This window comes from Peromyscus eremicus, chromosome 13 (genome assembly GCF_949786415.1).
Source record: "Peromyscus eremicus chromosome 13, PerEre_H2_v1, whole genome shotgun sequence".
In the NCBI taxonomy this organism is placed as follows: domain Eukaryota; kingdom Metazoa; phylum Chordata; class Mammalia; order Rodentia; family Cricetidae; genus Peromyscus; species Peromyscus eremicus.
Genome location: NC_081429.1, coordinates 24,013,988 through 24,028,933, shown reverse-complemented (window position 1 = coordinate 24,028,933; position 14,946 = coordinate 24,013,988). Strand labels below are relative to the sequence as shown.

General features: G+C 46.8%; 1 protein-coding gene across 1 annotated transcript; it reads right to left on the bottom strand.

Annotated features, from left to right (window-relative positions):
- Positions 1-202: 202 nt before the first annotated feature.
- LOC131923277 (lethal(3)malignant brain tumor-like protein 4) lies at positions 203-14,330 on the bottom strand. The gene is made up of 3 exons (XM_059278253.1): positions 14,063-14,330; positions 5,310-5,372; positions 203-1,752 (listed from the first exon to the last, which is right to left on the bottom strand). Exons 1-3 carry the CDS (start codon positions 14,183-14,185, stop codon positions 1,585-1,587), a joined length of 354 nt encoding a protein of 117 aa, XP_059134236.1. The 5' UTR covers positions 14,186-14,330; the 3' UTR covers positions 203-1,584.
- Between the last annotated feature and the right edge of the window lie 616 nt (positions 14,331-14,946).

Genomic DNA, 14,946 nt, shown 5'->3' with positions numbered 1-14,946 from the left:
AATACAGCAGTCAAAACCAGCAAGTTCCTCTGCTGGCCAATGCAGACAATTACCTTTGTTCTTCCACAGCTGAGGAAAAGAAACAGACCCCAGACTATAAGGCAGGCACAGGCTATGACCACACATCCAGTAAGACAAAGAAAGGCTGCTTTTTATGTGTTTATTAACATTTAAAATATATTAAAACTTTAACAGTATAAGCAGGAATTTTTATTGCATGTGGAAGTCTCCAAAAAAAGAGAAAAACAAAATATCACAGAAACAAATTTACATAACCTGATAGTATATTAAATTTACATTTAGGTAAGCATTTAAAGAATGCAATATATATGCTTTCAAGTTTTTTTCTTCTTCAGTGACCTAAAGTTAGAGAAATTCGCTGGGCAGAATCAACTTTGTTAAATTGAGAATGTTACTAATGTAGCAGAAAGATGTTGTCAGATCTGCTTCTTTCTCATGGCTTCCCCTTTGGTTCCCACCCCTAAAGGATGAGTCTTGCTTCCAGGAAGGCAGTTGTAGATGCTACTATGTGAAAGAGCAGAAACAGTTGTAGACTTGGGGTTCTTCTTTTTCATAATTATGAGGTGGTCTCTTCACAACTCCAACCTCAGACACACTCCCTTCTAAAACATGACGGAAGTCTGAGAACGGGTCAGAAGAATTCAGCCAACAACAGATCCTGAGCTGCTCTCTGGAGGTCCTCTGCCCTGCTGCCATGCCTCTGGAGATGAAACCAGAACCTGACACACTTGCTCCAGCATCAACAGATGAGGGAGGAGTTCATTCTGAAGTTTGTTTCATCAGAGTGGGAACAGAAAGGAGTTCATTCAAGTGGGTCATTGGCCAATGCCGTTGTTACAACAAACTCTGGAGACAGCCCCGATGGCAGGTCCTCTGGAGGACCTCATCTGGTTCCTGAAATGCCCAACTACTCTGCTGCTACTTCTAGGCACACTCCTCGGAGTAGGCTCCGGGGCAGCTTGGAACCATAACCAAGGAATAGTAATAGGAATAAAAGTGAGCATCATGAAAACAATGTGCATATTAGCACTTTATAAAAGATTCATACTTTCCTGAGTTAAGGGCACAGAAACCTCAGGAGTCTTCTTGGAAGCACCAGGCTCCCATCTCTTAGACTCGCCACACCCAGATGATAGATGTGAGCTGTGCTTGGATGTGTTTGTGTTGAATACATTAATGATGGATTAATGAATTGGTTATCTGGCATTTTACCACTTGAGACACTTAATGCTTGCAGAATGGAGTCTCTCTCTCTCTCTCTCTCTCTCTCTCTCTCTCTCTCTCTCTCTCTCTCTCTTTCTCTCTGAGAGAGAGAAAAGGGGGGTGGTAGAGGACAGACATGTGGACAGCTTCTTCAGTCTGTCTGTTTGTTGCAGTAAGGATGGCACCCAAACCAATACTTGGACCTAACTAAGTGTCTGAGTCATTGGCATTTCCCCATTTGCCAAAGTCTTCCATACACCTAAACCAAACACTTTAAAGGGTATGACCATGGGGACATTGGCGGCCAACCTTGTTTCCGAAGGCACAAGTCCCAGTATCAGGGGATGTTCAGGAGCACGTTTATCTCCTGGCTTCTGGGCCCGAGGCAACATCATCTTCAGTGACATCCTGGGAGTTCCTGAACATCAGGATAGAATTATAAATCTTCAGTGCTGGGCCCAGCTTGATCTTCATCACTTTAACGATGTCTGCCTGGGTCAGAAGCAGGAAGGCTTTGCCATCTATCTGCTGTGAATAAATAAACAATCACAAATATAATTATCCCACACTGGAGCTTGTTTATCCACCAGTAGCACTTCCTGGGTACAGTGTGTGACACTAAATCCATGTGGCCTTGCTAGAATCACCCCACCCCCATTTGACTCAAGGCAGATCAACAACATTGTGCTCACAGAATAAAGGAGCCAAATTAAATTAGAAGGTTCTCAGTTTGTTAAATATAGACCCAATACATTAATTTGTGCCAGCACAGACTTCTATTGTTATGTTTCAACATTTTTTTTGGCCTGAATGTACCAAGAGCTTTAAAAGTACCACCAAGAAAATCTCCAGAGAGTAAGGCACCATGTGCAGGCTCTGTCTGGTATCACTGAGGGTGTGGAACACTGGAAACAACCTCTTGTTGTAGCAACAGAAGGAAAAAAAATTGTAGTTTAGCTGCAGTGTGGGATGCTACACAACACAATCCCTTAACACGTGTTTCAATGAAACATTCTGTGATCTGTGCAACTTCACAAATCGTTAAGCAGTCATACATATTATGACAACAAAGATCTTCTAGTTTTTAAAAATAAATCTGTATGAACACATATTTGAAATATCAGAAACCCTGGGCCACTGTAGGACTCAGGGGGAAGAAGTAGCTGTGGCTGAGCCTGATGACCTGAGTTTAACCTCTAGAACCCACAGTGGAGCGACAGAAAAGACACCTGACATTGTCCTCTGACCTCTACATACATGCTGCAGCATGTGTCCACACTGACACACATGCACACCGTACATACAAAAATGATACGAAAATATTAGAAACCTTGACTCCCCAATAACAAAAGAAGTTATCTTTGGCTATCAGAATAGTGATTTGTCTGAATTTTATCCCTTTAGCTTTTCAATAACTTCATTTCCTTTCTGTAACAAAACCCACTAAACAGAAAAAAAAACATGTAACATTATCTCATTTATTAACTTTTAAGCACATTTAGAAACAATATGAGAATGATTCTTGGCTCCAGTCCAAATTTGGGAGTGATGGATGTATTGATGACCTTCATTGTGGTAATCATGTGCATATGGTACTTGCATAGATGTGTATAAAACACCATGTTGTATACTTTGAGTATGCTCGATCCTCATTTGACAGTTAAATGTTTTTTAAGTTAGGAAAGCATGTGGCTACATGATGTGGGACAGCTTTCCTGAGATATGTGATGATGAATAGTCACCATGTAGACTGTGTTGGTTCTCAGCTTCTTGGAGGCCTAGGGACCTCAGAGCTTGTCTCTGTGGACTGCTTGGGGGCACCTGTCCCTATATGAGATACACACTTATATAGTTACCTAGGTCAGCTGACTATGGGCTGTAGAACCAGAGACTGGGATGCAAGGGTTTTCTCTGGCAATCCCTCTGTGAACCAGAGCCATGCACGCAAGCCACCCCCCTCGCCAACCCAACAGCGTGAACCTCTTACAGTCAATGCCTCCTTGATGGTGGTGATCTCTTTGATGGAAGGATGATGTACTTGGGGTTCTTGCGTAGGCTTTTAACACTTATAAAAGCTCATAAAAATACCTCTATGATGTATTATCTGATGAAGACACAGCCATTTAAGAGAATAAAATGCTTTTCTGGGGATCAAATCCCTGTTCTCTGAGTCAGGAAAGAGGCATTACACCTCTTTCCCCGCCTTGACCTGGGTTCAGCACCTGCATTTTCAGGCCAAAAGCACTGGCCAGGTGGTCAGTTGTCATAAAAATGGGACAGTGACGGTGAAGATGACAGTGAGCGTGTATGGAGATGCAGGAATCTGCTATAATCTACCGTACATGTTTCACTCTCCTGATGATCCTGTGAGGTAGATGAGTGTAGATGTAACCAACCTTCTTATTAAATAAGAAACACAGAACCAATGCAAAGAAGAAAGCCAAGAGGTCAGAGCTAAGAGCTAAAACCTTACCCTTCCTCCTGCAGTGGTCCTACCTCTCTGAACCAGAGCTACCCTTGTGTTAAAGTCTTTATATAGAGTTCCTGTTCTGCCTTCTCATTGGTTGTAAACCCAACCACATGACCGCCTCGTCATGGCCTTTCTGTATAGGCCTCCAGGTTTTCCATGATTGGTATTGAGATTAAAGGCATGTGTATCCAATAATGGCTGTATCCCTGAACACACAGAGACTTACCCAGCTCTGCCTACCAAGTGCTGGGATTACAAGCGTACGCCACCACTGCCCTGCTTTCCTATGGCTTGCTAATAGCTCTGACCCCTGGGCAACTTTATTTATTAACATACAAATAACATTTTAATACAAATAAAATATCACCATAGATGAGAAAACCTGGAATGTCCGGTGTAAAGATGTTCCCAGTGTCACACAGCTTCTCAGAGGCAAAGCTGGGGTCCCAGGCAGTGCCTCGTGGACCCAGAGGAAAGGGTCCTCTCTCTATTGCTTACTAAGGCCCAATTGGTTGGTGTACTTTGGAGGTCCCATCCCGTAAGTCTGTGTGTTTTAGATAGGGAGGAGCAAGGGGGTTCCAGTGATTTTCCCACAGGGGTCAGCAAGTATCGAGCTTGAAAACTCCCAGAAAGGGTTTTATATTTATCATACAGAAAGACTCAGAGACAAACTAGGTCTTGTGGATTGCTAACGAAGAGAGCAAGCTGTGTGCAAGCCTGGGTAAGGTCCACCCAAGCTGTGTTGCACTCCGGTGGAACCACAAAAACACTGAGCTTTGTTGGATGGTATCAAAAGCTGCAGGACTCTGAGGGTCTCAGAACCCAGGACCTCAAGATGTCCCTTGAATCGTGCAAGCTCTGAACTCAAAGGGGATGTCATGCTGTAAATATTCCCTAGGATCTAAGTTTCCCGGAGCACTAATTAAAGCTGTAGAATCTTCCGAGAGGGGAGTCTACAACACTGCCCCTTCCCACTGTGCCTGGCCTTCCTGAGGATGGCCTCTAAGGTAAACCACCTCCACAGTGTTCAGAGGACAAAGGACCCCTGTAAGAAGCTTAATGCAGTGCAGGCTTGTAGCGGTCACGTGACAGATAATCGTCATCATTATTTTATCATCTACAGTAGACCCCGGTATTTTCTGCAGCCCCTGGGACTATGGATTCTGGCTTTTGAAAAATGCTAAGCAATTGAGGACACGACCAACCGTGAGGAAGCAGGAAGCAGCAATGCCACATGAGGATGCTTCTTACATCCATTCTGAAGCAGGTGGAGGCAGGGGGATGGGCTGGTCTCACTCTCACTGTAGAGCAGAGAATTCATCCCTCCCCCCAAGGCTCCCTAAAGCCATCAGTGTGAAGCCTTCACAGCTCCCATAGACACTAATTATCTAATGCACCTACTCTCCCACCCAATGGTCTGAGCAGAGCACCCAGCATCCTATGACAGTAAGGGTAAGAACGGCCAAGCACAAGCTCCACCGCTGGGCTTTTCTGTGCTCCCTTTCCCTCGCCTCCTCCATCCAACTGCTCTTATTTACACTTAAAGAGACGGAAGCAAAGCACTCCTGGGCCTGGCTAGAAGTACAAAAATATATCTAATTTTTCCATTTCTTACCTCTTTCTTGAAGCACTTGGCATGTTCTTCACAGCCCAGAAGAGACTGTACAAACTCAGCCACCTACAACACAGGATGAAAAGCTCAATTTTAAAACACGCACCTGAAATACTTTGGAGGTTGAAGTAACTCACTGTGTGAATGAAATGTGCTCCAAGTCCCAAACGCTTGCAATTTAAACAGTCACTATCAAATCATATAACCTCTTTTTCCCCCTCGCTCATTAGCTGTGTTCCGCCCCCACAGTGTCTTTTCTGTCCATTTATCACCAGGCTGGCCTACACAGGGTATGTTGATAAAGGGACAGTGATGACCAAATCTGTATGGGGCTCTGGCACTGGGAAGACTTCCAATATGTGGTCCTCCTAATCATGTGGGGCTGGTGGCTGTGGAGAGTGGCTATCATAGGGCCATCAGGATGTTAGGAACATCTTGCTTACAGGTACTCCGAAATAGCAAGTTCCCCCTTTAAGCATCACTGGGGGAGGCTCTAGCATACCTCTCCAGGAATGGCAACCATGGAAACTCCATGCATCGTGCTGAACTAGATTCTCACATAAATGATGATAAAAGCCCAGAGAGGCTTAACAACTTAATAGTCCTACTCAGCCACTTATCAGGAGAGAATTTGGAACTCAGGCTGCCTATTCCCAAGTCCTGAGTTCTGGAAATCACTCTCTTCAACTTTCCCCTCTTACCCGATGACTCATCTCCTTCTACACACATATAACACACACACACACACACACACACACACACACACACACACACTCACACACTAATTTCCTTGTAGTGAGATAGCTTGAAGACCTGACTTACAGTGCAGATAGCCACCAACTGTCCCCAACAGACACTGCCTGTTCAGATAAGATGAAGTGTGGGCTGGATAAGTGGATGTTATGATGTTTGGACAGATCTAGCGGGGCTGTGGCATAGGCTGGCCCCAAGCTGGGGTTGGAGTACATGGGTTCTTGGGGTTAGGAGCTTAGGGGAACTGGCTTATTTTCCCTTGCTACCTCCTGGTTCGACTTGGTGGTGAGCATCAGCCTGTCCCTTTCATGAGAAGCTCTGGAGACAGCTGAAGAGCACAGGTCCTTATACCAACATCTGCCCCTTCACTGACTCCTGAGAGCACTTACTCCCTCCAAGACTCTCCAGAGATCAGTGGACCCTGTTCCCCTCAGGACAGAAATGGACACCAAGAGTTGAGATGACTATTCTTGGGGCTCAGAATAGTGAGGACCATCACCCAGAAGATGCACCTGTGTTTTCCTGGCCACACTTAGTCTGTGGGAACTCGAAAAGTTCAGCATATTTTCTTTTGGGGGACACTCGGCATGTGCTCAGTATCTGCCTTCCTCACCCCAGCACTACAAGTCTAGCTCAGTAAAATTAATGTGTGATTATCCTTCTAAGGTGGAAGGGAGGTTGTGAATTTTAGGAAACTTCCCTAAGCATCCAGCAGGCTGCCATGCACAGACATCCCACTGTGGGAAGACCAGTGCGAGTGTGATCAGACTAGACTTATCAACATGGCAGCTAATGATCCACTGAAAGCTCCATGCTCCCACAGGGCACTGGTGGAGGAATCTTGGTCAGTTTGCAGACAATTAATATGGGTGGTTTTCCTATGAATAGGAAGCATGGGACATATGGTGGGTATCGACGGGGAATTGATAAAAACTATGAAAGGCCACTGTTCAAGTCACATTGGTGGGAAACTGGGGCAAGTGTCAGCAGTGGTGGAGGTGGCTGAAGTTGGGCCTCCAGAGCCCAGGACATTGACACATCTGAGTCCTTCCCTAAGCTACTCTCTTGGCTGAAAACATTGACCATGACTATGTCTGAGGGCTTCGTGATGGGCACACCTCTGAATGGGACTGAAGTACTGTTGAGTCTAAGGCTCAGGTCCCAGAGAGGAAGGAAAGGAGAATGTCACATAAGGCACAGCTTGCCCGTCACTATAATAAGCATGTCACATGCGTGACCTGTAGGAGAGAGGCAAAGGCATTTGGATGGAAAGCCTGAAGCTCGAGGAAAGTCAGGGAAAGATCCTGGAGGAGAGGCTCCTTTGATGTACACAGTATTTCCTGGGATTAAAGTGATTGACAGATGTGAGATTCCCAGGAGCCAGCCCAGAAACAGGACAGGTATGAGCAGCAGTAAAGAGTCTGAGGAGCAGAAGATGAATGGGGTAAAGCAAGGTGGTGTGGTCTCTGGGGATGGATTTGTGCTTCTAGCAGCCGGCAGCCAGGAGCCTGAAGTCCAGGTTCTCAGCTTGGCCACACATCACCATCTCCTGCAGAGCTTGCAGCCTGACTGGAACATGGACTCAGCCATCAAGATTACAAATGAATGGAGCTGGACTGGGTCCAAGCACTGGGCATTTATTTTCAGAGCTCAGAGATGATGCTGTTGTGCGGTGAGGGCTGGTACCACAAGGCCAGGGAGAGCTGGAGAGGTGAGCCTTCAGTGTCTTCCTGGACTCCTGAGGCTACTGTCAGTGGGTAGGGCATCACCTACAGCTAATAGAAAGCATGAAGGTCTGCAGATCTGGCTGCTGAGGGAGGAGGTGGTACAGAAGCCAATTCCTCCTGACTAGACAGTCTGGGAATGGAGGGTTTCTCAGTCTCAGCTCCATGAATTCCTTGGGATAGGCAATTCTGCTGTAGAGTGCTTCTCTATACTGTGGGGCATTTGCTCACACCCCTGGCCTCTAATCCCTAGCTGTGAATAGCAATGTTGCCTTCTAGCTGTGACATCCAAAAGGTGTTTCCATAGGCTGTCAAAGGCCCCTTGGGGATAGATCTAATGCTTGGAGTGACTCTTCCACTGGAAGAATCACTAAATATCATGGGAGGAAAAAAAACAAAAGGTTGACCAGGACTTGGTTCAAGACCGAAGTTTTGCTCTACCTCAGTCATGACCTCTGTGTGTGGAAAGCATGTCAGTCACAGGGACAGTGGGCCTCTTGTGACAAGCTGCAGCAGTTGGCTAAGACATCTTCTTACTCCTTGTGCCAAGAGCTGCTCACTGCAAAAAGGTGCCAAGTTGTGCTGATCATTTGCATATGCCACCGAGTCCCCCTCTGCCAGCATTACAGGGACTCCTTCCTCTTCTTCAGCATAGCTGGCCAAGAACTCACCACCAACTGGAAAGGTAAACAGGGTTCTGATGGGGATAAGTAACAGGTGAAACCAAAGCATGGGCAGAATGGAGCACGGGCTGCCGAGGGGTGACAATACCTGCTCCAGTGCCACTGTCACAGTTCCCTGGGGGCCCGGGCTCCCCACCTTCGCTCTCTGTATACAGAAGGACATCTCTGCCTCCTGGGCCTCACCACCTGTCTCAGGGGCTCTGCTTTTTGGAACGATTCCTCCTCCTCCCTCCTCCTCCTCCTCCTCCTCCTCCTCCCTCCTCCTCCTCCCTCCTCCTCCTCCTCTTCTCCTCCTCTTCTCCTCCTCCTCCTCCTCCTCCTCCTCCTCCTCCTCCTCCTCCTCCTCCTCCTTCTTCTTCTTCTCTCTCTCTCTCTCTCTCTCTCTCTCTCTCTCTCTCTCTCTCTCTCTCTCTCTGATGGTAAAGAACAATGCCATGAAATCTCCTGAGGAAAAAGTCTTCGTCCAGATCTTAAAAACCTTCTTAAAAACAGATCATCCAAAAGCCTTCTTCAGAATTATTAGTACTTCCTTTCCCTAAAAGTAAATTGTATGTTGAATTTTAACAAAACCTGTAGGCTTTGTTTGGCTACAGATTTTGCAAATGTAAGTGGTGAAATGTTTCCATACATACCATGGAATAATATGGAAGGCCTTCCTTTTCATTTTCCCATTCGAAGACCCTTTCTCCTACAAATGTGTGATAAAATGGGGACTACTGCTCCATGACAGTGAACTCTCCGAGGGAAGAAACAGTTATAAATTGCAACTACCCCTCAAATGATAGCGGTGAGGTGGGTCTACTTTTCAAAGTAAAAAGTACCCAGGGGAAACATTGTGGGGACCCAGACCATGGCTGACTCTGAAGAACACCCATGATGTGGGAAGTTGTTACGTAGACTTGTGCCCTTGGCTCGGATTCTAGGGCACATCCCTGGTCTGGAGTTTGCTCTGTGAGTCCGTACTGTTAGTCATGGTTCTAGGGATGACCCAGGGCACAGGAACTGACAGGTGTCTGTTTTCCATGTTCTTCGGAGCGCACACTGTTCTGTATTGTGTCCCCAAACCTGGCTTTATTTTGGAAGGGCTCCGAGCAAGTTAATTGTAGGCATGAGACAGCAGTCTGGGGACTAAGAAGGATGACTCTGCCTGGGCTCTTCTACCAGCCTCCGACTTTACCCAACTCACGTCCCCCCATGACCTACTTTCCCCGGCTTCCTTTCTGGCACTCAGCATGCATCTCTTCTGCAGTGGGCTGTTTCTTCCATCTTCCCGAATGATGGTGCTCCTCTCTTGCTGAGCCTGGAGATGTGAGCTGGATCGTGCCGCCTGGAAATCCACTGGGGACTGTGTTTCCACTCTGACTGTCTTGAATTTTTTTTTTTTTTGGCAGAGTTTATTTGCCCTTTTTTGAAGGGTCCAATTGCAGAAGGCTGCTATGCTTAGCCAGCAGTACCCTGGATTTTTCAAAACACTGCCTCCCTCCCGTGTAAAGCCTGCTTTTAAAGCGACTGCCATCTTTTATAGTTAATGAACTTTTAGGGAGCACTTGGTGGAGAGCAGGACAATTTATATGTGGTACTTTAAGTACCGTTTCAGAATGGAAGAGGTATAAGTGCCTGCATGTGAGCCAAACAAAACTCAGCCGTGCCTGGGATGGTAAATGTACACTCTACAGTGTATGAGGACAGGACCGATCGTTCACTCATTCATTCATTCATTCATTCATTCATTCACTCACCACACAGATACTGGCCAATCACCTACTCTGAGTACGAAGCTTTGTTATGAAGATGTAAAAAAATACTAAAAAAAAAAAAAAGAAAAAATATTAGTCCTTATTCCAACCATCTTGTACTCTTATGCAGACTATGTGCCTGTCCCAGAGTGAGAAATATGGCTTCCAGAGTAGATAATGTGTTCCCACACCCTCACCTCTAATGTAGTGTTACAAAACCATCACATTTATGACATATAATATATCGCCACGTGTTCTTGCCTTTGCTTTCATAGCCACTGAATCGACTTCACAGCCTCCCCACACTTTGCAGACAGTGCGGTGGCAGCAGAGACAGGGATGGTGACAACAGAGGTGAAGCCGGCTCTCAGCTCTGTGGAGAGTGACAAAGGGCCCGAGCTGGCTTCTCTTCACAGGCAGCGTTATGTGGAGCAGAGGTCCCCCTCCCGGGCCAGGGTGGAGACAAAGGGAATCTTCTCTCTCTTCAGCTTCTTCTATAGATGGCCCATGCTGGATCTCACTGAATGGCACTTAACACAGGGTGCCTGAGTTCATTGTAGCATACCTTGTCCCTGGGGACTCCCCTCTATCATGTCCACTGGTAACAAAGCCCAGAAACAGCTCTCTTAATGCAGTCAGACCTGGACTGCCTTTTCAAATGAACCCTCCTCGGTTGCCATTCTTGTTGTGGTGTCCAGAGCCACCTCACATCCTATTGATAATGGTACCTACTGGTAACGGAACTTACTGAATGCCCCCACCCCACCATGCGGATCCCTTGAGAGAACTGCCTCATTTTCAAAGACACAGAACATACCACTAAACTCACATTTTAAATCCATCAAAGATCATGCTTGAGGGTATATTTCAGTGTTGGGGAAATGTGCACGGTGATTAGGGGCCCAGAAGTAAGTCTTGGCTGTTCTTTTTCTCAAGCGCATCTTACTAGTAGCTGTCAAGGCTGGGCTTTTGCAAGTCATGTGAAGGGCATCTCTAGAATACATCCCTGTGGAAAGCATGGCTACAGGGCACCAGAAAGAGCCAGGGGCAGGGGTACTTGAGACAAGACACTTGGCCTCCCTGTGACTTTTCCACTAATCTAAAGGCCCTAACGTGTCTTCCTGCAGTGAGGGGCAGAACATGCACATGCTCCATGACAGAGAATTCAGGGACTGGAATCACCTTTGTAACAGGCCTTTGTACCACTTCAGCCTCCTTGCATTTTCTTTTGAAGTATTCCCAATCATAATGAGATGGGACAGTCACTCCCTTGGCACCTCCAACCTTTGGCCTTTAAGTTCATTAAAGGCTAAACTTGAACAGACCAGAGCCCTCCTTCCCTGTCACCTCTCCACTGTCTTGTGGTCCTGGTAGGGCTTCCGCTCTCTGGCTCCATCTCTCCTGAGAAGTAGACAAAAGCATTCCTTCCTCCGTTATAAGAGACACTTACATACGCAAGCTTGCAGATCTCACATCGGACTCTCTGGTCCCCAGACTGACAGTCTCGGCACTACATGTTTTACTTCTTAGGGTAATAACTCACAATATCTTGAAGGCCCGAGGCGTTTCTCAAAAAGCCCATGACTTGCCTCCTCTTGGAGCCTTTGTCCTGTGGACTACTGACCCCTGTGCAGGCCTGCCTCTCTGGAGCCTTCTGGATCCTCAGTTGACCCCCTTCTCAAATCTTGGTTCCTCAGAGGCTGTCTCTGGACATTATGCTCTCAGGAAGCACTCCCCTCAAATCCTTGCCTACGCCCTCTAATGGCAATACCTCACTTACCATCTATAACTGTATCACTCCATAGACTCTCACCCCGAATTCTTCATGACCCCTTAGAAAAGCCCCTTCGGTCTATTGCTACACTGATCCTTCTTCCAAAAACACCACCATTCTCCACTCTTCCAGAGACGCTTCCTGGCCTTGTACATCTCAGGCTATTATCCTAATGAAGCATTTAGTCCTGAGACTATAAAAGAAATCACATTCGGCTCACTTTATTCTTCATCTTTTGTGTCTTGTCTACTTCCCTGTGCATTGACTCTGATTTTAAAATAAGCACTGAAGTCAGATGTTTCTCACCACAGAACCCAGTCTAGATCCCCTGCCATTCTGGGGGCCTCCTAACCAACACAGTGGGCATCTTCCTCTCCTTGGTTTGGCTCTCTCTGAAGAAAACTATTCCCGTCTCCCTGAATCATCCTGCTTAGAAAGTGACTTTGTGCCCAAGAACCAAGCAGACTACAGCTTTTGACTGAGCCCGGGCCATCCTCTCCAGTCACCCTTGCACACAGCCACTCTTCCCTGTCGTGGGTTAGCTTCCTCTATGTCCAGTGTGTGCACAGTAGGACAATGCCAGCTCAGGGCTGGGACTGACTACATGGCCCTAAGAAAGCCACTTAAGTTTTGGCCATCTCAATGTCTTCATCTTTGTGCCATGCCATCGTTATCCTAATATACATTTTTGACCATGTGAGAGTCATGAGCTGAGGGTCTATTGAGAGGGGAGGAGCCGATTCCAGCCTTATTTTCCAAATGGAAGAACATTAAATGACTAGCTTAGCAGTAGTAAGGAACTGCTTGTCAATTGGAACTCCCCGTTTGCTCAGTGCCACTCACATATGATTTCATCATAAACACAGAAGGCTTTCAATCAGTTGCCTTGGTCATGAGCACACTTAGCAAACTTGCGCAATTCCCCAAGAAGGCACAAACCCAACTACTCTTTTAGGAACAGAACCCTGCTATTTTATTCTCCCCTGTATTCTCTAGCCCATCGACTCAACTCTCTACTACCAAGACAATATGGACCCATCCCTCCACAGAATGGAAAAGAGGTAGGTATGTAGACATAGCATGCTGAGGAACAATGGCTGCTGTCCCTCTGCCTGTTACAGGAGGAACCTGGGAAAAACAAAATCCCAGGCTTTCAGTCGAGGTCTCTGGGGAGTAGCGCACAGGGCTTGCTCCAGGCTTCCCAAGTCTGCACAGCCGTGGGGGCAAGACTCTGAGAAAGAGAAGCCTAATCCATACCAAGGGAAGGTGATTGGACTAGGTGCTTGATGAATGTTTTGGAGCTAATTTAGTTCCAGATCTAGCTCAAACCTCAGAGAAGACGAGGGCTGACTAGGTTGAAAGAGCATCATCTGAGGCCAGCCAGTGCCATGACATCTTTATCAGTCAAACAATGTACTCCCTTAAAATGAACCTGTTAAATAGGAGGTATTACTCCAGCACTATAGCAAGCAATGAGGCTTAACTGACCTATGCTGAAAAGCAATGTTGTAAGGCATGATTATATTAAAAACCAATATTGTAAAGTCGTGCCTGACTCTCCCCACCATAAAACATCTTACCCAATGTTTTAACAATAGATCCACTAAAAATTAACTCAAGGTTTACTAGTAATCCTATAGTATGGAGGAAGAAACCATGGGGGCAGACACTTGCTCTGAAGGGGAGCACACAGGATTGCTCAGGGTCTAGCATGTCTGGGGCAGGGCAGTGCTTTCCCAAAGAGGTTTCTAAGCACAGGAGCTCATGCTTTGCCGTTTCTCCATCAGAGCAGGGGTGTGGATTTGGAAGACTGGTTCCTCTGCTCTACTTAGCATGGGGATGGTGGCAAGACCCAGGAGTTGGTACTAGGGTAAGGGCGGGGTGGGCAAGAACAGCAGCAAAAAGGCAGACAGTGGACTTCCCCAGTTTCTTCAAAGACATGCCTGACTTCCTGCTCCAATTTGATGGTTAAGCTTTATAGAGAAGATGTACAGTCTGAGACATGCAGGGGACATTTTCCCAGATATTAGGAGACGCCAGCGGTGGGCTGGTTTCACTCCAGGGTCCCCAGTATGGTTCTTCTCACCTCGTCCACTGTCCACCTGGCCACTTGGCTGGCTTGGATATCAGCCACACCCGGAAGCAGCTTGCAGTGCTGCTCCCAGCCCAGGGGGAGGTCTCGGAAAGGGTGAGTTGACATGGATGTCATGAAGACCGACCGGGGAAGCACTCGCTGGGCTTGTTCAGCTGAGTATTCTGAAAGAGAGAGCAGTGTGGAGTGAGCGGAGCACAGATGCTGCAGGTCGGGGCAGCTGTCATCTCTTCAGAGGAGGGCCTTTGGTTGATGGGTAAGATGCACACCCAGTCAACACTGTTAGAAAGCCAGTTAACTAATTTAGGCCAGGAGACATGTAAAACTCATCGTGGAAGGCCTAGGCTTGTCTGATCATTAGCCAAGCCCAGATACTCTCCATGAGGTTCTGCTGGATGGCAGGTGAAGGGCTAGGTTATCCCTGGCTTTCTTTCCTCTTTCTACACCAAGAGTCAGATGAGCTACGGAGCCACAAAGAATGTGAATATTGAGCAGACAGGCATGCTGAACCATCTGGGATCTATGTGTACACAAAGAGCAGTTTCCTCCTAGAAGCCACTTCCTACACCAATAAAGACAGAACAAGCCCAGGTTCACATCTGTCTCCCTAAATTCCCCTGTGATGCTGAATAAAATATAAGAAGGTTCCCAAGATAAGGTGTGCAGCATCAGCTGACGCTGTAGAGTCCAGGCAATACATAGTGACCTCACATGGAGCAACACTGAGGCAGGGCCTTCAGGGAGAAAAGCCCTCAGCTAAAATGTGACTCTCAGTTCAGACATTCTTAAGCAGTACGCACCTTCTTTATTAAGCAGAAACTCCTAATGGCTCGCCATTCTAAGGCATGAGAAACAGTGGCTGCAGCTTGTCCAAGACT

Coding starts and splice junctions, on each gene's coding strand:
- LOC131923277 (XM_059278253.1), bottom strand. CDS start 14,185: ATGACATCCATGTCAACTCACCCTTTCCGAGACCTCCCCCTGGGCTGG. Junction 5,373..14,062: donor CCAGGTGGACAGTGGACGAG/GTGAGAAGAACC, acceptor CCTGTGTTGTAG/GTGGCTGAGTTTGTACAGTC. Junction 1,753..5,309: donor CCAAGTGCTTCAAGAAAGAG/GTAAGAAATGGA, acceptor ATTTATTCACAG/CAGATAGATGGCAAAGCCTT.